The 23,434-nt window shown below is 48.0% G+C and overlaps 1 protein-coding gene across 2 annotated transcripts in view; it reads left to right on the plus strand.

Annotated features, from left to right (window-relative positions):
• The window catches only part of Mcph1 (microcephalin 1), a 190,520-nt gene that overhangs the window by 37,174 nt on the left and 129,912 nt on the right, over positions 1–23,434 (plus strand). For both annotated transcript variants that reach the window (XM_076853498.2, XM_076853499.2), the window contains exon 9: positions 840–937. In XM_076853498.2, coding sequence (XP_076709613.1) covers positions 840–937 — 98 coding nt within the window. The remainder of the gene's footprint in view (positions 1–839; positions 938–23,434) is intronic.

Raw genomic sequence — 23,434 nt, forward strand, 5'->3', positions numbered from 1 at the left:
CCTCTCGTCATTGGTGTTTGTTGATGAGCACATCAGTGAATGAGTCGGGTGTGCAGTTAGGCTGACCGTCACCTGACTAGGGCTGGGACCGAGGCCCCTGCAAGCCCTTTGTGCCGGCGTATCAGGACTGCATGATGGCCCTTGTCATGTTCTCAAAAAATCCAACTTTAGTTCACCAAGTGGGCGACTTAGGGTGCAGAGAGGATGGAGCGCCACGTAGGGCATCAGCAGGAAGCAGGTGCACCCCAACATAGCTCTCTTCATCGTGGGTTTTGGGGGAGTCCACTCGGTACAGCACCTAACGGAACCACAGTGCACTCGCTGGTGTGTCTTCATGGCAAGATGTTGGCCTAAGACGGGAATCTTGGGGGAACGTACCCAACTGTCATCTGCAGATTGAAATCTGGAGCTTTGCACTGTAGACTGTTGTGGAGAAACTCGCCTCAACGCTGAGATCACTTCCAGCCTCTCACCTAGAACCACCTTCTCCAAGGAGCTGCGTTTTGGTGATTGTGGTGCTACATTGTACATGTAAACATCCCAAGCAATTCACTTAAATGGACAGTCAGGGCAACTCTGCCCATGTGGTTACAGTGTAGCATCACACTTGTCCCTTTGATAATGCAAGACAAGGTATGCATATGTATGCCTTGGACTCTTGGACTCCTGGACTCCTGTCAGGGACAGGAATCTTCAAAGAGCAAGACAGGCAAGCTGACGTAGAGGCCCGCAGGTTCCCGTCACCACTGAACACAGTAAAAGGGACTCCTCGTTGTTTGCTGACATTGCTTCAGCATTCATTCCACCTGCACTCTAACCTTGGTCCACTTGGGTTTTAGGTGCCACGGGGAAGGCTGCTCCAGATGGCTCTCATGAAGGCTTTCAGGACTGCGTCCAGCCTCCTGAGGAATCGGAGGAAGGCGGGAAAGGCCAAAAGGTGAGTGTGACATTGTAATGTTCCACCTTGCATGGAGGAAATGAGTCAGCCACTTATGTTCACTTAAAAAGTTGACTGTGGGTGAATGTCGGAGAGATCTGGATCTGACAGCTGGGGTCTCACTCGGGACAAGCTGGCCCTGTCACTCTGCCAGCAAGTTCCCTGCTGGCAGAGAAGCCTGGAGGTCTCTGGGGCCTGATGGGCTGTGCCCAGGTTAGTTGCCCTTTTGTAGCTTCAGCAAGTGTTTCCTGGACAGGGAGAGAACCCAGACAGCTTTGACCTAAGACTCTCAGCCTCATTTGTATGAGGCCTAGGAGGCATCACAGAGAAACTTGAGTTAGAGCTACAGGAGGACCACAGAGCACCGAATGCCAAGACCAGCTTTGCTTCAGCCCGAGAGTTTCAGAAGTGCAAGTCTAGAGAGCGGTGCAGAGATGAGTGGTCACGGTGTATCATGCTGCAGGTAACTGGGAAGGAGGAGACCTGTATTTAACATGCAATTCTAGGTGTGAAAGCTACAACTTCCTGGTACTTTGAGATCTGATGTGGAGTGGGGAGAGGCATTATGTCAGCATCTTGGGTTGTGACCAGCCAACAAAAACACTGTCTAGTTTCCTTGTATTAAGTCCTCTGCAGAACCGCACAGGGATTGGACTAGTGAATTCAAGACAAGTTTCTGACCTATGGCTCACAGGCCTCGAGGGTCCTTGGTATCTCAGTTATTCCCTTTTGACCTGCGGAAATGGAGGTCTTCCCTGCTTGTTTTTGTTCCCTGTTAGATTTCAAGTTAATTTGTGTTAAGCTGAAATTTGAGACATTTTAACTCAGTCATGTTTTTATGTGTAACTATATATTAAGGGATTAGATTTTATCAAGCACCAAACTTGTTTTTTTTCTTTAAAAAACAAAAATAAACCTTGTAATTGAATTTTGACATTAAGAAAAGTAAGTTCATGACCAGCTCTTCCGTCAGCTAATTCCTGAAGGACCTGCATGTACTGGAGGGGGCTGGCCCTAGGGTATGGGGTGGCCTCTTACGTTGCTACCACTGGTTACCTGTGGTGATTCCTGCTTCTTCGCAGGTTGAAATAACACTAGAGAAGCACAGCGAGGCAAGCATATAAAGCAGGGTTTACTTAAAAAGGGGTAACAGACTTTTCCCGGGAGGGAGAAGGGGACCATAGCTGATATCCTGGTATCTCAGGATACCAAGAAGTGGAGGGTGATCTGCCTTTTTATATGTCCTAGGCTTCCTTTTTCTCCCACTCTCTTCTCTTTCTTTCTCCTTCCTAGGAAATGCTAGGTGGGATGGCCCTAAGGTGGAAAACAGGTGGGCTGGAGGGGCTGGGGAAAAGGATCCTGCAGGAAGAGGCTGTACCTAACTTCTCCCTGTAGGGAGGGATCGTCCCTGGGCAGGTTGTCTGGATAAGGTGGAGGAGGAGCTCTGAAGGAATCAACCTCTCAATCTCTCCATTCTCTGGGTCTGGCCTGGGCCTCTCTGCCTGTCTAACTCTGGCTTCAATATCTTCACCGGAGGGCTGGCTTACCTACCCTTTCTGAAGTTATGAAACAGATTGAAATTCAGTTGTCCTGTGGCCTGATGACCTTTTTTTTCAATCTGAAGCTTGGAGTTGTGCATTCAGGTCATGTCTGCCTTGGCTGCCCTGCAGAGCAGGCCCAGTAGGGGTGGCTTATCCTGAATTCTGTGTCATGGGAAGGTTCAGGGTAAAGATGGGCAGGTCGGGAAGATGGGGAAGTAGGAGCCTGTGGAGGCAGTAGCACCTGCCAGAGGGGTTGGCCTGGGAATGGATGCCAGAACCTGCCGGAAGAGAGGTGTTAGAGTGGGCCCAAGCGCACTGAGCCTCCGTGGTTCCCCGTAGCTTCACTGGGGTGGTGGTCTCTCTTGAGGGTCACTGGCCTGCCTGTCTTTGATCTGTTCTGAAAGTTCCCAGCTGTTACTCCGTCCCTTTTCCTCATGCCTCCGTGGCTGGGGATGCAGTCACACGTTGGCCTCTGTGGCCCACATGTCGTGGTTTCCTGTGGAGCTGTCCTCTCGCATCGTACTTCATTCTGGGCATTTTTACTGACTTCTTGCCCATTTCATCCTTTCCTCTTTGTCTGTCTATTCTGGTGCTGAACACACCCATTGAGCTTCCACATTTCATCCTTTTATCCTTGTAATTTGACTTTTGTCCCATAATTCTCTGCTAAAATCATTAAACCTTATTTTATGTTTTTGAGCACGTGAAGCGTATGTAGTTTGGAATCTGCCTGATAACTCCATTTTGGTTTTTGTCTGTTTCTTAGTTTTCAGTCATATGTCCCATATTTCAAGTCAGGAGTTGAGATGATTTGAAGTTGTGCTTCTGTCCCTGAGGCCCGGTGTCCCCAGGGAACTTAAACCTCTTGTGCTGCTTTGAGTCTGTGGCTTATTTTTCCTTGTTTATCACCTGGCCCGCTGGGCGGTGTCTTCAGGTAGCATGTGTGTGTGTCTCTGTCTACACTCTGGCCAGCTTTTCTAATTGATCACAGTGAAGAGGTTGTACAGGACTATAGTCCACCTTTACGTTTCATTAAAAATGTAAGGTCAGGCAGCGGTGACCAAAAGGAGGCAGATTTTAAAAGGCTGCTGAGCGAGGCTTTATTGAGATTTCGCTCCCCGGTGGAACCCTCAGACCAGCAGAGTGGGTCTAAGGAGAAGTGTGGGGAGCGCGACCAGACTGGAATTTTTACTGGGCTTAAGGCTAGGAAGGGAGGGCTTGGGACAGGAAAAGCTGTCTTTAGAGTCCCTTGTCCTACTGGGATGGATTGGGGGAGCTGGCTAAGATCCAGGATTGACCAGGAGACCCTGCTGATAGGTGGTTCCGCGGGCGCCTGCTTGGTGGTTCTTTGACGCACACAGGTTGCTCAATCACCTCAAACCGACGCAACAAAGATGGCTTCTGTAGACAGGGTTTCTTTTCTGCTCTAGACCCTTCTGAGAAAGGAACAATGAAAGACCAAGACAAGAGAAGGGCTTTCAAAAGGTGAACTTTCTAGTCCTTGTTTGCAAAAGATATTTGGGATGAACTTAATTTCTTTCAAAGAGTGAAAACGATTACTATTCAATGAGGAATTGTAGAATCTGAGATAGAACTTCTGTTATTAATTCTTATTGTTTATTTGCTTATTAACTTTTGATTCAGTATGTACTGTTAACGGGAGAAGTCGTGAAAGGAGGAACATCTGTCGGAGCTGATGAGTAAAGGCACATCTCTCTATAGACAAGGGGGGCAAACGAGGCTTGGGGTTCCGGACTTTTATATGAGGCAGGGATTAGAGCCCGGAGGGTCCTAATGAAGTGGTTAAGGGTGGGGTTGGTATGAGGGAGTGGTTAGCCTTTCTCAGAAAAGCCCTTCGGCAGAAAAGTGAAATTTTTCTTAAAATGGCGGCTATCACTTAAGAGAGCTGTCTAGATGCTAAGCAAGGACCTTACAGTCACTATATAAGTCAGTGGAAAAATCAGACTTCCCTAATGTTTTTGGTTTTTGTACCAGGGATTGAACCCAGGGGTGCTTAACCACTGAGCCACACCCCCAACCCCTTTTATAAATTTTAGAGATGGGATCTCACTAAGTTGCTTAAGCTCTGCTAAGTTGTGAAGCTGACCTTTAACTTGTGATCCTCCTGCCTGAGCCTCCCAAGCCACTGTGATCACAGGAGTGCACCTCTGTGCCTGGCCTCGTTGAGCCACTTTTGAGTTAAGCAATCATCACCTCTGTCCTCTTGGCTTATAAATCGTGGGTCACTGGCAGAGAAAGATGGTAGACCCCGACTGAAGCTAGCACTCTGGTAAAGTACATGGATGTTTTTTCCTCTAAGGTTTTTATTTTATGACTTCTCGGTTTACTCTTGTTGTTGAACGGGTTATCAGCAGTGATTCATCCAAACGGCAGGTGATGTTTGATTTTTTTTCTGGGACATTCAGCATGAGTGTCATTACACACTGAGGGAGCTGCCACACCTCCTTGAGGACGACACACTTCCTAACTGTCCGTGTCTATTTCCTGTTGTTCATCCTGCTGCATGCAGGGAGATGGAGGCCTCCCGGGTGGCAGGAGCTTGGAGTGGCGCTCACTTGAGAGACGGCTTACCGAGACCAAAGCTGCTCTGGATTCCACTGGGTTTCCAGTGGGCTGTGATTACTCTGATAAGCCTCTCTTGGCACAGCCAACCCAAAGTTGGCAGAGGTGCGCTGGGCTGGTTGTGACAGGTGTGGGAGCTAGCAGGTGTTACTTTATAAAGCCCCTGGAAAATCAGCTGCCTCTTGATGGCTGTAGTTGATTTCAATTTCTATTAGCATGCTATTTTTTTTCTTTTTATGTGTCAAAGAAAATATTTCTATAGAAAACATTAAATAGAATTTTCAAAGAGCTCCGTCTTTTAGCATTATTTCCATGCCCTATACTGAATGGCTCATTTTTGCAAGCATTTTGAAGTATGTGGTTCAGAAATCATCAAATGTGTTTGGACTGGAGGTAGTAGAAGCAAGGGCCAGGTGGGGTGGATCTCCTTAGGCCCTCAGTGGTCATCTTGGGCCACAAAGGAGTGGTATACTCCCTCCTGAGCAAGATCTTTTGGGGCACTGAGAGGAGCCATGTGAGGCTGTCCAAGATCTACTGGTGGGCGGTCAATGCTCTGGGCAATGGAGAGTGCACAGGACCACTCTAAATACTTTTAGCTGCTGGTTTCTAAGGTCCAGTTTACCAAATGTACCACTAGGCAGATATTTGCTAAATGATAGTATACCATGGTAATTTGCTTTTTAAAGTATCAAATTAATCAGTTTGGGATATGTAGAAACTCAAATAACTAGCTGCACGAGTAAGCTTGAGACCTTGTGTCTAGAAAAATTAAAGTGTATTCAGGAGTGAAGGAACTGGGTGAGAAAATCCATGCTCGGCCCTGGACCTGCCTGGTGTAGGCACCTGCTCTTCAGTGATGGGTGTTCGTTCTTCAGTTCCGTCCCACCTTCCCAGTGTCCCCAGAATGGACTCAGCTGATCGTGGACATCCTGAATGTGACTCGCTGTGCCCAGTAAGAGGTGAAGGGAAGTCTTACGGCTTACTGGGAGAGTTCTGGAAAGTGTTCTCCCACTGGAGAGTCCTGGAGAGAAGTGGCCAGAATGGCTTGCACCCTGCATCAAAGCCAGAAGAGTGGAGTGCAGAGGAGCTGGGCAGGCGGGCAGCTGCAGACCTTGCGGCTCACTGCCCTGACAGCAGTGCTTGCAGACGGACCACTGAGTCCTGTGAGGCAGGTGTCACCACTGTGCCTTTGTCCCCAGCCAGACCTCCTTATGGTGGGTGATGTCCCAAGCAGTTTTAATTCTGTGCCTTTCCTTAAGCTCCTTAATGCTAGCTCTTAAAAAAAATAATAATAATACAATTCTACTCTAGGTTCTTAAGAAAATTATAGTCCTTAATGCTGGGCACTGCAATAGACATAATCAATTCAAAGCAAACAATTCTAAGTTAATTGTAAACACTGCAAACACTTAATCATGACAAACCTATGACAGACCTATTACACTCCCTCTGCGTTCTAAGCTCAATATTTAGGAATGTAAGCTGTTGGACGTTACTCCAGGATAATTTTTTAAAACATTTTTTTAGTTATAGATGGACCTTTATTTTTATGTGGTGCTGAGGATCGAACCTGGTGCCTCACACAGGCTAGGCAAATGCTCTACCACTGAGCCCAAGCCCCACTCCAAGATAATCTTTAATTCTGTTTTTATTCTTTATTTTTAAAAAAATCAACAGTAAAGAGGGTGCAAAGAAGAGTAACAATTGAAAACTGCAACTTAAAATATAGGAGGCATTACTACTGAATTTTTTAGAAAATAAACTGAGGCATTTCAACTAGCATTTTTTGCCATACGCTTCTGAGTTTTGGGACATAAGACTTGGTTCATATATCAATGGAGAATCCATTAAAGAAATGTGATGGGTAAAGGTACGACTTAGGCAGTTGAAGGGGAAAGAAAGAATGGCCACACGCTTCTGCCCTTTTCAATGCTTTATTCACTCGAATTAATACAATTCCACTCTAGATTCTTAAGAAAATTATAGTCCTTAATGCAGGGCACTGAAATAGACATAATTCAAAGCAAAAAATTCTAAGTTACTTGTAAACACTGCAAACACTTAATCATGGCAGACCTATTGCAGACACTCCCTCTGTGTGCGAAGCTCAAGTGCCTGATCTAAAGTCTCAAGCCTTAGGCCAAGTCCAGCAGATGCACACTCAGACCGCCCTGATCAGGTTAGGGACCAAGGCAGGCTTCTCCTGGGGTGGAGCTGATGGCAGGCTGAGAAGAGGGTTATAAGGAGAAGTCGTGGTTCTCATCAGGATCAAGATGTGGGTGTGGAGCTGGAGAGCAGTGAGGACCAGGCACAGGACCAGGCAGGTAAGAGTTGGGATGTCAGTCATGGTCCTCATCAGGCTCTCTGGCATGTGGGCGTCGGTGTCGGCTGGCTGAAGGTCTGTTCATTTGCTCCGTCATTTATGTTAAATTTGGGGGCTTCTGCTCACCCTTTCAGTCCCTATCGGCTATCACCAGGTTTCTCAGTGACGTCTTTCATTCTAGGGTCAGGACATTTGGTGGCTTCCACACTGGTCTCTCACCTCCGACTTTGTCAAGGTGAAGGGTGAAGATGTCACTCTGAGTTTTATCAGGGTTGTGGAAAGTGACTTATCAGGCTATGCCCGATGACGATATTGGAGGGCTCTGTAGTCGTGACTGGTAGGAACTGCAGTTTATTTTAAAATGGAATTACTTAGGCTAAGGCCCTTCTCAGGTTAATCCTTAGGTCATCCTAAAAGAACACCATGTACAATCACACTATGTACAGTCAGCTTGGCATAAACCCTTATTATCTTCATTACCAGTGATCTTTTATTTCAAACGCTTGTTTTTGAAGTTATACTATTTCATTTTTATGCAGAATTGTTTTCATTTTAAAATATTTACAATCTGTTTCTCAAAGGCACTAAAATCTGTTAGTATTAATAGAGTTGTTGGTTCTTAGGGATTCCCCCCCACCTTTTTTTTTTTTCTACATGGTTCTATTTAGGTGAATGTTAACTAAAGGAAGACTGTGGACAGGAAACTGGGAGTCAGAAGCAGTTTTAAGTGTAGAATCTGTGGTGTAACCCTGGGAGGATTTGTAGGTAGTGGTTGCATCTGTCTCAAATAGCAGCACTAACCAGGAAACTCCACAATTTGCAAAACCCCTCCGGGTTTTTTGGTAAGTCTGGGGTTGTATGTAGAGTGGCTGATGAAAGGAGTGTCTTTCTGCCCTGCATGTAAAGGTAGGCAACTTGACCTGACTTTTAAGTACTAGGGATTTAAGTACGAGGGATGGAACCCAGGGCACTCTACTGCTGAGCTGCATCTCCAGACCTAGACCTTTCTTTCTTTCTTTTTTTTTAAACAGGACCTCACTAAGTTGCTGAGGTTGGCCTAGAACTTGAGCTTTTCCTGCCTCCAGCCTCCTAGGTTGCTGGGATTACAGGTGTGCACCACGGTGCCCAGCAAGCGTGGCTTTTAAAGTCCACACCAAATGATTGACAGTGTGAAAGCATGTGGGCAGAGGTTCTGCACTATGTGGGGCAGTGGTGTCCCTACAGAGCCCCAGGTTTAGCCTATGAGAGCCCCCTTGAAGGCGCCCTTGACCCACACACTGAGGCACATCCTTTCCTGGAACAACGAGGCCTCTGGGCTCCTCCTTGCTACCCACTCCCAGGGTCTGTTCTCTGGGATGGAGAAGGGGTGCAAAAGCAGGATCCAGGGCCAGGTGCCATCCTTGTGGCAGCGTCTACCCTGCCCCTTGAACCAGAGAAGGAGTGTGTGTTGACCCAGGCCAAGGCTTGGGTTTCGCGGCTACATTTGATAAAGCATCTTGGATCTCTAGCAACGTAGGCATCGGTGGTGACTTACTTGGTCATGCACTTTGTTTGCTTTTCACTGTAGAAATTCACCCTCGTCCAGGCCAGTGGGCCTTCAGAATTTACAATGATGCTGCGCCGATCGCTATTATCATAGCTGAGAGCATATAGAAAAGATGTTATGGTTTTTAGGAAAAATGACCCAAATATCAGGAGTCTCTGGAATTCTAAACAAAGATTTCATATAAGGAAGGAAAATGAAGTTATGAGCTATTGATATAAAGAAGTACTTGGGTCCAGTTTTCAGCTTTGCAGAACGTGAAATCCATCAAGTGAAAGGCGGGGATCAGCAGCATGAAGGGCACACTGTGAGCTGCTTGGTTGTGAACACGGAGCCTGGGGACCATGGACAAGGCCCTTTAGAAGAAGAACGATGTGGCCTCCAGGAATCTGATCAAATCCACAAGGAGAGGTGTGAGGGCACTTCTCCAGAGTTTATTTTTTGTCATATTTGACTCGGTCTGTTTAATTTTCTCTCTAGTCAAAATTCATATACTTGATAGTGCTCATATATTTACATGGGGACTTATCAATAGCTTATCAGTAGTGAACAGATCACTAATCTTTGTACATAGGTGGACTATCTCCTTACTTCATTTCTTTTAAAGGAAAAGTAGCTTTTACTATTTACCTAAAAACTGGTACCTAAACCCAAAAGACTTCAAAGCATGTTTTAAATTTTTTTTTTATTGCTAATAAAACAAATACATTTGTTTGACTTACCTTTGATCTTAGTAAAAGAAATCAACCACCGCATTTCCCAAATGTCATGCTCTCCCTTCCCTCCCTTCCTCACCCCCGCCCCCCTATTTCTGGAACCAGTGCAGTGATCCAGGTGCCCAGTGGCTTCTGGTTGGGGTGTCTCCTGGCCTGTCGGGCTTTGTCACTGCATGGATCAGCACCTTCCCGTCCGGGAAGAGTCCTGCCTCTTCTATTTCCATTGAATAACAATCAAAAACATAAAAGGCTTGTTTTCTTTTTGTAATGGGTACTTCAAAAAGGGAAAAGAAGTGACCAGAGTGGAAAATAGACGTTATATGAATGCACTTGCAAACAGCAGCTTCAAGTTTCCAGCTTTTCTGGGGGCTGTGTGCTAGTACCATCTTGATGTTTTTCCATGTCTGAGACCTTCGTGTTGTAGGCTGGACGTTAGTGTGTGTGCTTATGCATTCATTTGTTCTTGGGTTGCATAAATATAGTGAGCCCATGAACACATGTAAGCTTGTGGGGCCCCAAGCCGTGCCCTGCTGACAGCGTACCGAGACAATCAGTGGACCCCTCACTTTGTGGAGGCTTCTTTTGGCTCCATCAGAGGCAGATGTACAGATGGTTCTTAACCTGTGACGTCCCGGGCTGGGGAATACCCACGGCACTGCTGTAGGCCGTTCCTTCCTTCCTAGTAAGATTAGGAAGGTCCCTCTTTTCTCTGAACTCGCCCATTGCCAGGTGATTAGCCTGATTCTCTCTCCAGTTCTCTGCACAAGAGTTGGCCACGGTCTAAGGACTGCTGTTCTTAAGGTGTTGCCATTGTTGAGAAGTAAAAGATGTTCATGGCTGACGGCTTAATCCTCCACGGCTATCCTCCGCCAGAAGTAAACAGATGTCCTGTTGCAGTGCTGGGGGTTGAACCTGGGGCCTCACACTGGTAGGCTAGTGCTCTACTACTGAGCAATATCCCAGCTCATTTTTCTTTTGAGTTGGGGTCTCCTGGAGTTGCCCGAGCTGGCCTCACCCTTGCAACTGACCCGAGCCTCTGTGTGGCAGAGGGAGACGGCCCAGGAGGCCCTCTGTCACCCATCCATGTCCACCTGTGCAGAACCCTGCTGCCCTTGGGCGTTGCCACTCCCGTCATGGAGTCCAGCGTCCCTTTCTCGTCCCCATGGGTGTGGTGGCACCTCCAACCTTTCCCATCCAGGCTTTTGTGGGAGTCACATCTGTCCCCTTACCTCCACTTGGGACAGCTATTTGCTGCCCTAAGAGCTTCTATAACGTCTGTCACCTAGGCAGCATCTTGGTGAAGCCAGGGGCACTACTCCAGGCTCCCCGGAGCCACCGTTTTTCACACGCGCCCTCTGCAGGTCTTTCCCATCTGGGGGGCAGTGGAGACCCTGCCCCATCTGCCAACTCCTCTTCCTCCTCGAAGCCTGAGCTTGTCACTTGTTTCTTTAAGGTGCTGGGCAGAGTTCTCTTCCCTCTGCACTCTGGACTGTGCTTGTATCTGGTCATAGACATGACTGGATTGTAATGGCTCGGAATCCTAGTGGCTTCGCCAGGGCAGGGATGACCTGACCACCTCTGTATCACCAACCTGGTCCTGTGATTGGTGCATTGCTGTGGCTCACACGTATGTCAGCCCTGACTGGGCCATGTCTAGGGACGGTGCCCTTTCTCAGAGGGAACCTGAGCCTGTCTACTCTAATTATGCCAGGGCTTCCTCCTCCTTCGTCAATTTTTATTTGAAACCCACCAAAGGTAAACTTGGAAGATTATTTATGCTGTATAGCTTTATAAGGTTTCAGTGAAAGGCCAGCTGAGTCAGTCATGTCTTGGTCTTCACAGCCTTTGTCAAACCTCTTCCCAGGTGTGTAAATAGACGCTATGCTGCAAGTACAGTGGCAGAGCGCACAGCACAGCTAGGGGTTGCTCAACAGGCCTGCGGCACAAAGTACAGAAGGCACTGCACAGCTAGGGGGCGCTTAACAGATGTGGGGCACATAGCGGACAGAGCACACAGCACGGCTAGGGGGCACTCAACAGGTGTGCGGCACATAGGGGACAGGGCACTGCACAGCTAGGGGACACTTGACAGATGGAGCACGTACAGGGCAGACTGCACAGCACGGCTAGGGGGCGCTCAACACAGACGTGGGGCACGCATGGAGACAGAGGGCACTGCAAGGCTGGGGGCACTTAACAGACATGGGGCACGTAGGGGGTAGAGCGTACAGCACAACTAGAGGGGCACTCAACACAGGTGTGGAGCACATAGGGGCAGAGAGCACTGCACAGCTAGGGGGCACTCAACACAGACGTACGGGGGCGCGGAGGGCACTGCACGCCTAGGGGGTGCTCAACACAAACGTGGCACACACTGGGCAGAGGACACAGCACAGCAAGGGAGTGCTTACCACAGACGTGGGGCACGTACAGGGGCGGAGGGCACAGCACAGCTAGGGTGCACTTAACACAGATGTGGGGCACGTGCGGGGTTGGAGGCACTGCATGGCTAGGGGGCGCTCAACACAGACGTGGGGCACATACGGGAGCAGAGGGCACTGCACAGCTAGGGGGTGCTCAACACAGACGTGGGGCACGTACGGGGATGGAGGGCACAGCACGGCTAGGGGGCGCTTAACACAGACGTGGGGCACGTACGGGGGCGGAGGGCACAGCACAGCTAGGGTGTACTTAACACAGATGTGGGGCACGTCCGGGGTTGGAGGGCACTGCATGGCTAGGGGGCGCTCAACACAGACGTGGGGCACATACGGGAGCAGAGGCACTGCACGGCTAGGGGGCGCTTAACACAGACGTGGGGTACGTACGGGGGCAGAGGGTGCTGCATAGCTTGGGGGTGCTTAACACAGGTGTGGGGTCCGTATGGGGGTGGAGGGTATTGTACTGCTAGGAGGCGCTCAAACAGACGTGGGCGCATCCTGGGGCAGACGGCACAGCGCATCCAGGGGGCGCTTAACACAGATGTGGGGCACCTACGGGGGCAGAGGGCACCGCATGGCTAGGGGGCGCTCGATACAGACATGCGGTGTGTCCAGGGACAGAGGGCGCAGCGCGGCCAGGGGGGACTTAACACAGACGTGCGGCATATATGGGGCAGGGGTTACAGCACGGCTAGGGGGCGGTCGACACAGACGTGGGGCGCATAGGGGGCAGGATGTACTGAACATCCAAGGGCTGGCTGTTCAGATTGGGGTGGTGTTTGTGCTCACAATGGGGAACACCCGAGGCAAGGACACTCGACCCTCACAGTCAGGCACTCGACCCTCACAGTCAGGCAGATCGAGGTCAGTAGCCTAATAGCCGTCAGAGGGTGAAGCGAGGCCTGAAGAACCTTAGCGCCAAGGGGCAGGGCGGGCCTGGGGCCAGCCTGAAGCTGAGATCAGGATGGAGGCAACAGCTATTTGAGGGCCCCGCCATAAATTGGGGTTCCGGTGCCAGAGCTTCTGGCACCTTCCACAATAGGAACCCAGGTGCTTTGGGGCCTCTTGTGGACACTTTATTCACCAGGTGGGGGCCAATGCATAGAGAGCTCTGACCCACAACTACGGTCTCTCACACAGGACCCTTTTCTGTCCTGGCTGACACCTTGGTGCTCATATCTGACCTGTGTCCTGTTTACACTGACCTGGCTATCTCTTTGGTCCTGGGAATGCTGCTTTGAATGCTCCCTGACATCCCAGGGGAATCCAGCTGGGGGCGAGGGTAGCCCTTGCTGTTCAGCTGGAAGGTAACTTCCGCATACCACCTCATACTGCCGCAATAAGGGAATGAGGTCAAAGACACTACCTACGCTTCTTGAGCAGAGTTTGCTGCAGATCAGGAGGGCAGTCCTCCATCCCCAGGTCAGGTGAGGAAGGGTTGAAGAACCAGGGACATACTAAGGGTCCATTCCTTGATCAGGGTCTCGGGTGTTACCCAAATAGGATTGCCATGGAGCATTCCCTGGCGGGTTTAGAGCAAGCTAGAACAAGCTCTGTGGCACCAGGCTGTGACTGAGAGATATTCACTGTGGCATAGGTGTGAGCATCAGTGGGACTAGTCAAGTAGACGCATATCCAACTGTCTTCTGGAGAGGTCCCGGCCTCCCTATCTCATGGGAGCGTAGAAATTACATGTGCCAGTGCTGTGACCCCAAGAGTATCAGCACAGATGCTGGGCAAGTAAAAAGTTTACTCATTCCTTAAAATCTTGATTTGACATCCTCATTGTTTTCAGAAACTAAAAGTTGAGAAACGTGAATGAACCTTGCCAAGAGTAAGGAGGAGGAGGTTGTATAAGGCAACCATCTGTAGACCTGGAGGAGGTAGGTTTAGACCTGGAACTGTTAAAGTCCTGCTTGTGTCCAAGAAAGTTAAACTTATGTGTTTTCACTACAGTGCTGTGTCTGTAGTACAGGCACATAAACACATAAAATAGTTTATAGCTTTAGTTCTAGAATTTCAGTCAGGATCAGGCATAAGTACAAAAACAAAAACCCTCAGTGTATCTGCTTCCTGGTGGTATGAAATTCTTTGTTGTTTTGAGCTTAATTCAGAAAAGCAAAGAAACTGACAATTCTCATGAATTGGATTCTGCATTGTTTCACCAACAAAGTCAAGATCTCTCTAAACCGTCTGTTCATAAAGATCACCAAAAGGTCAGAAGAAATAAGAATTTGATTTTGAATATTTTTTTCTATCATGCTCCCAACTGACAAGTCTAGAGCCCAATATCAGGAGCTTGACTCTGCCAAAGGTCCCTGGATCTCCATTCAGGAGTGAGGCATACAGGTCACCTAGGGTCCCCTTTTCCTGGACCAGGAAGCAAGACCTCAGCCAGAGCAGCAAAACTGGGAAGGTCAAATGCACCCATTAAGATGATGTTGTTCAAACTGCTGCAGTAGAGATGTTCCAGAGGAAAGGAAGGGGCTCTAGGAGCAGGCCGACTGCATCGCTAGTGAGTCTTACGCCCCGTGGGAGGTGATAGCTGTGGTCTTCTGACTCGCTGGCCAGGAGTGGAGTGGGTGTCAGCTTGGACTCTGGGAGAGCAGAGGGGTCCTTTGGATTAGCCTCTTCTCAGAAGGCAGGCCAGGGAGGTTCCTTGACCGTTCCTCTGTTTTCAGGGACATAGTTAACTAAGTTCGACTTTGTTGCAGAGAATCGACTGTCAACAAAATAGGCATATATAATGTACCTATCTAAGACTCAAATGTAAAGATCTATTCAATTTTTCAGCACTTAATTTGTTGATCTTTATGTTAGTTCGTCCTTTTGGTCTTTTCCAGTGATATTACATGAAATTTACTGACTAGGTTTGTGCATTAGTACTATCGTTGTACACTGTAGATTGCATTGGGAGTGGGAGGGCCAAGTTACCCTTATTAAAGTAGTTAAATTTCTCAGCTTCTTCATCACTGTAGTTGAAATGTGATGAAGAAAAGGTTATATAGATATATTACTGCATTGAGAAGTGGCTCATATTCCCATGTAATTACATATGATGAAGATTGTGATTTACAGAACTCCTATTGTCAAGACTGACTTTCAGCAGAACCATTGACCCTGTGGTGCTCTGGGAGTGATCTAGTGTGGCATCTCTTAGATGAGATCTGAAGACGAGGTGGCCGTCGAGTGCACACCCACACAGGAGCGGCAAGCCTCCCTGAGCTGGGCTTCTTCTGTCTACTGGCAGCAGTTTGTCTTCTGCATATTCTTGTGTGATTGTAATGTTTTGGGGTTTCCAGTAGTGATAGCATTCTAAGCTACAGGCATGCAGCCTCTCAATTTTGATTGACCAAAACCTTGAGCGTGAATTCCACTGTCTGTCTCTGTTATGGGTGTTTTTGATCTCCGTATGGAACTCACAAGTCGGCGTCACATCAGTTGAATATAATTCTTTGTTCTTATTTATATGGTCAAAGTGAGACTCACAGATGGCTGCATTCAAACATTTAAGACCTAAGAGTTTGCATCCCATCATTTTGTCAGGCTCAAAACACAGAGTGTAGTCCTACCAGAAGCCCCTAAGAACCAAGAGTTCAGTAGCACTCGGATCCAGTTAGTCGCAGTCCGTTGGGACTGTTGGTCTGCTTTTCATTGCTGACAAAACAGCTGAGAAACAGCTAGAGGAGGGGAGATCTGTTCTGGCTCATGGTTTCAGAGGTTTAGTCCGAGGTCAGTGCCTCCATTGCTTTGGGCCTGTTTGCAAAGCAGAAAATCATGATGGGGGCGGCTTGGCAGAGAAGAGCTGCTCACCTCAGGTGGTCAAGAAGTTGTGGGGGGGGGCACCACAGGTCCCTAAGGACCTGCTCCTTCAAGTAGCTCCTGCCTCCTACAGCCTCCACCCTGCTCAGCTGTGAAGCCCTCAGGTTGATGCACTCATGAGGTCAGAGCTCTCATGATCCAGTTTCCCAAGAGCCGTCCCTGAACACTGCTGCCCTGGGGACCAGCTTTCAAGCCTTGAGCCTTTGGGAGACGTTCCAGATCCAACGCATGCCACAGGGTGATGGCAAATGTGGACCATCATCTGCTGCGAGCAGTCTGGCTTAAAGGCTGTCCAGTTAGGTCGTTAACCTGGTGACTTGCCTTCCAGTAACCCAGAGACTCAGCAGAAGAAACAGGAGAGACTCTTGGAAGCTCAAGGCTGTCATCTGCTGTTAGCTCTTCCTATTAACACGTGTTTCTTTCTCTTGATAAACTTCTTTAATGTATGTGACAGCTGTATAAAGACAGGGATAAAGCAACAACACTACCAGCCCCCTTGGTAATCAAGCCTTCTGTAAGAGCAAAGTTGGGAGAAAGATCGGTATATTGTGTTGTTCAATACCGTAACTTCTCATTCTTCTGGTTGTACGTGATGTAGAGTTACACAGATCATGTAATCATATGTCCTACCCTCCCTAAAGTCCCCTCTGTCTAGTCCGAAGTACCTCTATCTTCCCTAGCCTGCACCCACCCCCCGCATTGTGAATTAGCATCCACATATCAGAAGACATTTGGCCTTTGGTTCTTTGGGATTGACTTATTTCACTTAGCTTGATATTCGCCAGCTCCATTTACCAGCAAATGCCATCATTTTTTTCCTTATGCCTGAGTAGTTTCTTATGTGTATATATACCATGTTTTACTTACCCAAGCAAATGTTGAGGGGCACCTAGGGTGGTTCCTATAGCTTAGCTATTTACTGTGAATTGAGCTGCTATAAACATTGATGTGGCTGTATTACTGTAGTATGCTGATTTTTAAGTCCTTTGGATATAAACTGAGGAGTGAGATAACTGGGTCAAATGTCAAATGGTGGCTCCATTTCTGGTTTTCTGAGAAATCTCCATACTGCTTTCCAGACTGGTTGCACCAATTTGCAGTCCCACCAGCAGTGTATGAGTGTGCCTTTGCCCCCATATCTCTGCCAACTTTTATTGTTGCTTGTATCCTTGACAATGGCCATTCTCTCCCTCCCTCTCCCTCTGTCTCTCTCTCTTTCTCTCCCTCCCTCCCTCTCTCTCTCTCCCTCCCTCTCTCCCTCTCTCTCTCCCTCTCCCTCCCCCTCCCTCCCTCCCTCCCTCTCCTGAAGCTTAAGATACAGTCGGAGCCATCAGTCAGCATCAGTCTCATGTCAATCAGTTGCTTAAGCCTTTCAGCTAGTCTTTTAGAAGCCTTTACGCGCCATTCAAAAATGCATCCTGTTGTTTCTGAGACCTTCGGGGTTTCTCTCCCTCCCTCCAAAGCACCCTATAGTTGAGCAGTTCTATTTAGGGTAACTCTGCTCCACGTGGCTATTGTGACTTATGTTATTTGGGGAGGGTTCACCTATTTTTTTTTTAAACTGTTTCGAGGTGGAGGCACCTGGACTCCCTGAACTCAGATGGACCCATCTTTCCAAGCCAGTCTTGATTTCTGTCTGACCCACATAAATCTACAGCCTCTAGCAGGGTCCAGTCCTGGACTCTGTGCAGTCCAAACGTTGCTCTCATGAACTTGTAAAACTTAAAAGCACAGTATGTCGGGGTGGGAACCAAGAGGACTGAGCGGCACCCCAGTTGCTGGAGGAGTCACAGACCCTAAAGGTGCTTCACCTGTTGGCTCGGTGCAGCTGCTGGCAGAATGGGCTACTTTGAATCCCATTTCTGATTCCAAAACTGTAGAAATTAAGACTTTCTTTTTTGTTATTTAATGTGGTACTTGGGATTAAACCCAGGGCCTTCTGGAGGCTGGGCAATGCTTTACCCCAAACTATATATATAGCCCTTGTTCCAAAAGCTTTCAACAAACTATGACAAAGAATAGTTTGCTGGTTGGACAGCCCTCAGAACCAGAAGGTTCAGAAAGCTCCGCTCCACAGCAGGGCAGACAGTGCTTAGGGACACAAGACCTGATTGGTTGCCCACTGGCAGCAACAAACTTGGCCGGCTGGTGCTGGGCTGGAACTCAGCTCTCCATTACAAAAGTGGACCCTGAGTTAGGCCTTCATCTAGCCCATCACATGTGGACTCAAGATACAAAAGCCACCTTGAGCCAAATTTAACAATTGCAAAAAATATAACTAGATTCTCTGTTTCTGCCACCAAAGAGAATTGATTTCTCTGATGCTTAAATTCACTTGTGTGGAACACCCAAACGATTAGCTCATACAAGCCAGTTTCTGCATGTCGCTTTCTCCATAACTTATCCTCGAAGGAAGCAAAACAAAGCTAAAAGCTAGCAAAGGGGAAAGTTAAAGGTAGAGAAGGTAGAAAAATGGAATTCGCTGTTCTTCTACCACCACTGCTAGGATCCACCTCTGCAGGCAGGGAAAGCCGTGCCTGAGCTCCGCCTCCCCACCACCCAGCATCAGCCCAGGAGACACCTTGAAGACTGTCAGAGGGACTCCATGACTAAAATAAATACATCATAAGGATTCCACTTAATTCATTATCTTACAAGCAAACCAGAAAACCGTTTTCTCCTGTCAAAGGAGAATCAAAAGAACACAGTGACAGAAATGCCAAAGACAAGAATTATTTGCATTACTTAGAGTTTTCTACTTAGTTGTAAATATATCAGAAACAGTGGCAGCGTGTGTGGTGAGCAGTGCTGTGTTCCAGTTCCCACCCCCAGCCCTGACTTCATAACTGTTACCTTTGGGCTCTTTTTTCAGATTTTTTCTCTTTAGTTATGCAGGACAGTGTATTTTGATATACATAGATAGAGTATAACTTCTATTCTTGTGGCTGTACATGATGTGGAGTTACACTGGTCTTGTGTTCATATATGAACGTTATGTCCAATTTGTTCCGTTTTCTCCATTTCCATTCCCCCTCCCTCCCTTTCATTCCCCTTTGTCTAATTCAATGAATGTCTATTCTCCCCCCAGCACACACACACACACTCTCAGTTGCTGACATCTGCATATCAGAACATTTAGCCTTTGGTTTTGTGGGATTGGCTTATTTCACTTAACATGATAGTCTCCAGTTCCATCCAATTACTGGCAAATGCCATAATTTCATTCTTAAGGCTGAGTAGTATTCCATTGTGTGTATTTGCCAGTTTCTTTATCCGTTTATCTGTTGAGGGGCACTTAGATTGGTTCTGTAGCTTAGCTATTGTGAATTGAGCCGCTATAAACATTGATGTAGCTGTGTTGCTGTAGTATGCTGACTTTAAATCCCTGGGGTATAAACCGAGGAGTGTGATAACTGGGTCAAATGGTGATTCCATTCTAAGTTTTCTGAGGAATCTATACTGCTTTCCTGGTAGTTGCACCAATTTGCAGTCCCACCAGAAATATATGAGCATTCCTTTTCCCCATACCCTCACTAACGGTTATTATTACTTGTATTCTTTTAAATTTTTTTTAGTTGTAAGTAGACTCAGTACCTTTACTTTATTTTATGTGGTGCTGAGAATTGAACCCAGTGCCTCACATGTGCTAGGCAAGCACTCTACCACTGAGGCCATCCGTTACTTGTATTCTTGATAACTGCCATTCTGACTGGATTAAGATGGACTCTCAGTGTAGTTTTATTTGCATTTCTGTAATGCTAGAGATGTTGTACGCTTTTTCATATATTTGTTGACCACTCATTTTTCTTCTGTGAAGGGCCTGCTCACTTCCTTTGTTGGGCTGTATTTACCATATATCTCTCCATGTCTTCATCCACCAAGCTTCTCATCTTTCAGTTTGTTTCCAAGTAGTTGCAGACATCAGTAGCTGTCATGTTCTTAGGAGCTTCGTTGAGTAGCCAGAGGAATCATTCTGCATATGTTTTCCAATCCCTTGCTCAAACTATCAGGAAGCGGATCCACGTGCTGTTACTGTAGATTGCTCTTTTTACTCACTGGCACACGGGCCAGGTCATTTGTCACACAGCCTTGGCAAGTGCCATCTCTCTTGGCACACTCCAAGGGGGTATGCACCACACTCTGTGGGCACTTGCCTCTCAGGTCCTGTAGCTGGCCTGAGGGAAGAACCTTGGGTCTTCCAGATTTCTTTTTAGCTATCTGCAAGCCAGAGGGATGCAGAAGAACAGTATTCTTTTGTATGATCACTTTCTTACCTTCCCTCTATTTTTTCCTTCTATTTAGGGTTTGGAGTTTCTTTATAGAGATAGTTGCTCTCCCAGGGCCTGGGACGTGCTGCCATGGCTCTGGTTGACTTGGAATTGTTCAAGCTGTACTTCATCCTGGCCCTACGGAGGTCTCAATTTGTTTGAATGATATTAACAGATACGGCATTAGAGACTGATAGGTAATATGAAATATATGCATTGATCTGTAGAAATCGACTTTCATCTCCTGTTTTTCATTGATGCATTTATGATAGATATCTGACAAATGTTTGCTTTCCTCCAGGCCCTGCCCCCGGGGTTGGAACGCAGCAGTGCTTTCTGTCTGAGCAAGTGCCTGCTCTCAGGAGCTCATGGGAGGGGACCTGGACATGCTGTCCTTTTTCCTGGCTTTTCTCAGCAGGTTTTCAAGGTTCATCGTGTTGGAGCACGTACCAGAGTGCCTGTGCTTCCTAAGCCTGGGTGGTTTTCCATTGTGTGTCTGCCAGCTTTTGTTAGTTCTTCATCTGTTGAAGGATGTGGGTTGAGCCCAGCTGTGACTGTCTCAGTTTGTGTGCTGGGGACTTTGTCCCCAGTGCCCGGGGTGGGAGGTGGGACCTTCCTGAGGATTAGTGTGTTCATCCCTAGAGCACTTCTACTGCAGCAGTGAGCCCTTCTGCCTTCTGCCATGGGACACCTCCCCAAGAAGAGCCCTCCAGGGCTGGCCCCCCAGTTCCAGTCTTCCCAGTCTCCAGGATTGGGTAGAATGAATTTCTCCTCTTCAGAACATACCTGGTCTGATGTCCCAGCACCACAATCAGATGAAGCCTGGTGTTCGGCCTTGGGCTGCCCCGACTGTCACTCTGGTGGAGTCACTGTTCCCTTTGTTGAATACCCAACCCCGCAACACAGAAGGCTTCACCGACCTGCTCCTTCCCGCTGCTGTCTTCCATTCTGTTTGTGGGTGTTGTTGAATAGCCGACCTGGCGGGCTGGAGGCTGCCATCACGAGGTGGGATTCCAGTTCCGGGGAGAGCATGTTTTCTCGTGCTTGCTGCCCGTGCGCTTATCTTCTCTGCCTACTTTTTAATTAGGGTTTTGGCCTTTTTTACCACAGTCCGTGTAGCCAGCCCATCAGGTGTGTGGCCGGCAGTGTTCGCTCCTGTCCCTGGGTTGCCCTTTCCCTCTCCTTGTACACTTCTGTCCTGTGGGGCCTGGCTGGTTCTACAAGTCCCAGTCCTTCTCTGCCTGAGCTCTTGGTCCCATATTCAAGGGACCATTGTCAGATCTAACACCATGAAGTTTTTCCTCTAGGAATTTTATATTTTTATTCTTAAACATAAGGATTTGGTCTCTTAAGTTGATTTTTATACGTGGTGTAGGGGTAAGATCCGGCTTTCCCTTTTCCATGTGTATGTCCAGTGTTCTGGCACCATTTGTTGAAGGCACTGTCATCACCCACTTGTGTCCTTGTGAAAAGAATCTGCTGACCCAGATGCAAGTGTTTATTTCCAGGTGGTTTGCCTGTCCCTATGCCTGCACCCCGTAGTTCAGAGATGTCGCTTTGCAGTATGGTTTTAGACTTGGGAATGTAGGTCCTACACTTCTGCGGTTCAAGACCGCTGTTGCTGTGTGGGACTCCTGGAATCCTATAGGAGTTTGGGGGAGGTCTTTTTTCTTTTCTGCAAAAACAGAATAAAAGACCATTGGGGTTCTGATGGGACTCGGGTTGCCTCTGTGGGAGCCTCTGGGGTATGCTGCTGTCTTAACACACATCTCACATGTGAATGTAGAACGGTTTCCTGTACTTGGGTCGACTTTACTGTGCTTCAGCAATATATTTTTAATTTTCAAGGCATAAATCTTGTACCTTGGTTAAATTTATTTCCAAGTATTTTATTCTTTTTGATATTTTAAATGGAACGGTTTTCTTTCTTAGTTTCCTCTTTGAATTGTTTCTCATTTATACTAATATAATTGACTTTTATGTGTTGATTTTATATCCTGCAACTTGTTGATTTATTAGTTACTGGGATTTTTTCCTGGATTCTTCAGGGCTTTCTGCATATAGACTCATCTCATCAGTGAACAGATAGTTCTTCTTTATCTGGATCTCACTGGTTTCTTTTTCTGGCCTAATCACCTGGTGAGAGCAGAGGTTTATTTTGAATGCGTTAGATTTGAGATCCTTATTAGACCTCCAGGGGCACATGCCAGGAAAGGGGAATGCTTGAGTCTGGAGCACAGGGAATAGGACCCTGCTGCAGATGTGACGCTGGAAACTGCCACCAGATACCCTGAAGCTGGTGTGTAAACCAGAGGGCCACCAACAGGAGGGAGCTGGTGTGTAAACCAGAGGGCCACCAACAGGAGGGAGCTGGTGTGTAAACCAGAGGGCCACCAACAGGAGGGAGCTGGTGTGTAAACCAGAGGGCCACGGCAGGGGCTGGTGTGTAAACCAGAGGGCCACAGCAGGGGCTGGTGTGTAAACCAGAGGGCCACAGCAGGGGCTGGTGTGTAAACTAGAGGGCCCCACAAGGCAGAAAGCTGGTGTGTAAGCCAGAGGGCCGGCAGCAGGCCGGGGGCTAGTGTGCGGTCAGGGTGAAGCACGGGGAGGAGGCCTCGACTACACAGCTCCAGTAATGGAGAGTTCCCTTGTCAGTGTCCCATTGCTGGTGTCCTGGAGATGGGCACGCCCTACAAATGGAACACCACAGGTTTCTTTTGGGTGGTTCCACAGAACCATTTTGGGTGGTGCATCACGGTGCACCTTTGATTCCTGTCTGGATGGTACTGAAGAGCAGGCCTGGGTTTCGGCCACCCGTGTTTGATAACCAGAGATGCCGTGGAAAGCCCTGGTCTCCACCTGACCCAGGGAGCTGCATGTGGGGTTCCACGTGTGGTGTATGAAATACAGAAGAGCTAACCGTGGAATATTCCAGGAGGCTGGCAGAAGGACGGGCAGCAGTCGCCAGTCCTCGGGTCCTTCCTTTGAGTATTGTTTTGGTTCGTGCTCCCCCCCCCCCCCACGTTCTTCCTCTGACTCCCAGACGTCAGGTCCCTCCAGGCCTGCCGTCTGTCAGCCTGTCTGTCCCTCATGTGCTGCATGCTGGCCATTCAGGACATGAGTGATGTCAGTGCCTGGCTAAGGGTCATGCCCCACAGTCGGCCACGTTGGAGGCACCTTGTGTGCACCACGGAACCCACGGGTCATGTGGATTCAGGTAAATACAAGCCATAAAACGTTCAGTAATAAATGATTCAGTG

This window comes from Callospermophilus lateralis, chromosome 4, assembly GCF_048772815.1.
Source record: "Callospermophilus lateralis isolate mCalLat2 chromosome 4, mCalLat2.hap1, whole genome shotgun sequence".
In the NCBI taxonomy this organism is placed as follows: domain Eukaryota; kingdom Metazoa; phylum Chordata; class Mammalia; order Rodentia; family Sciuridae; genus Callospermophilus; species Callospermophilus lateralis.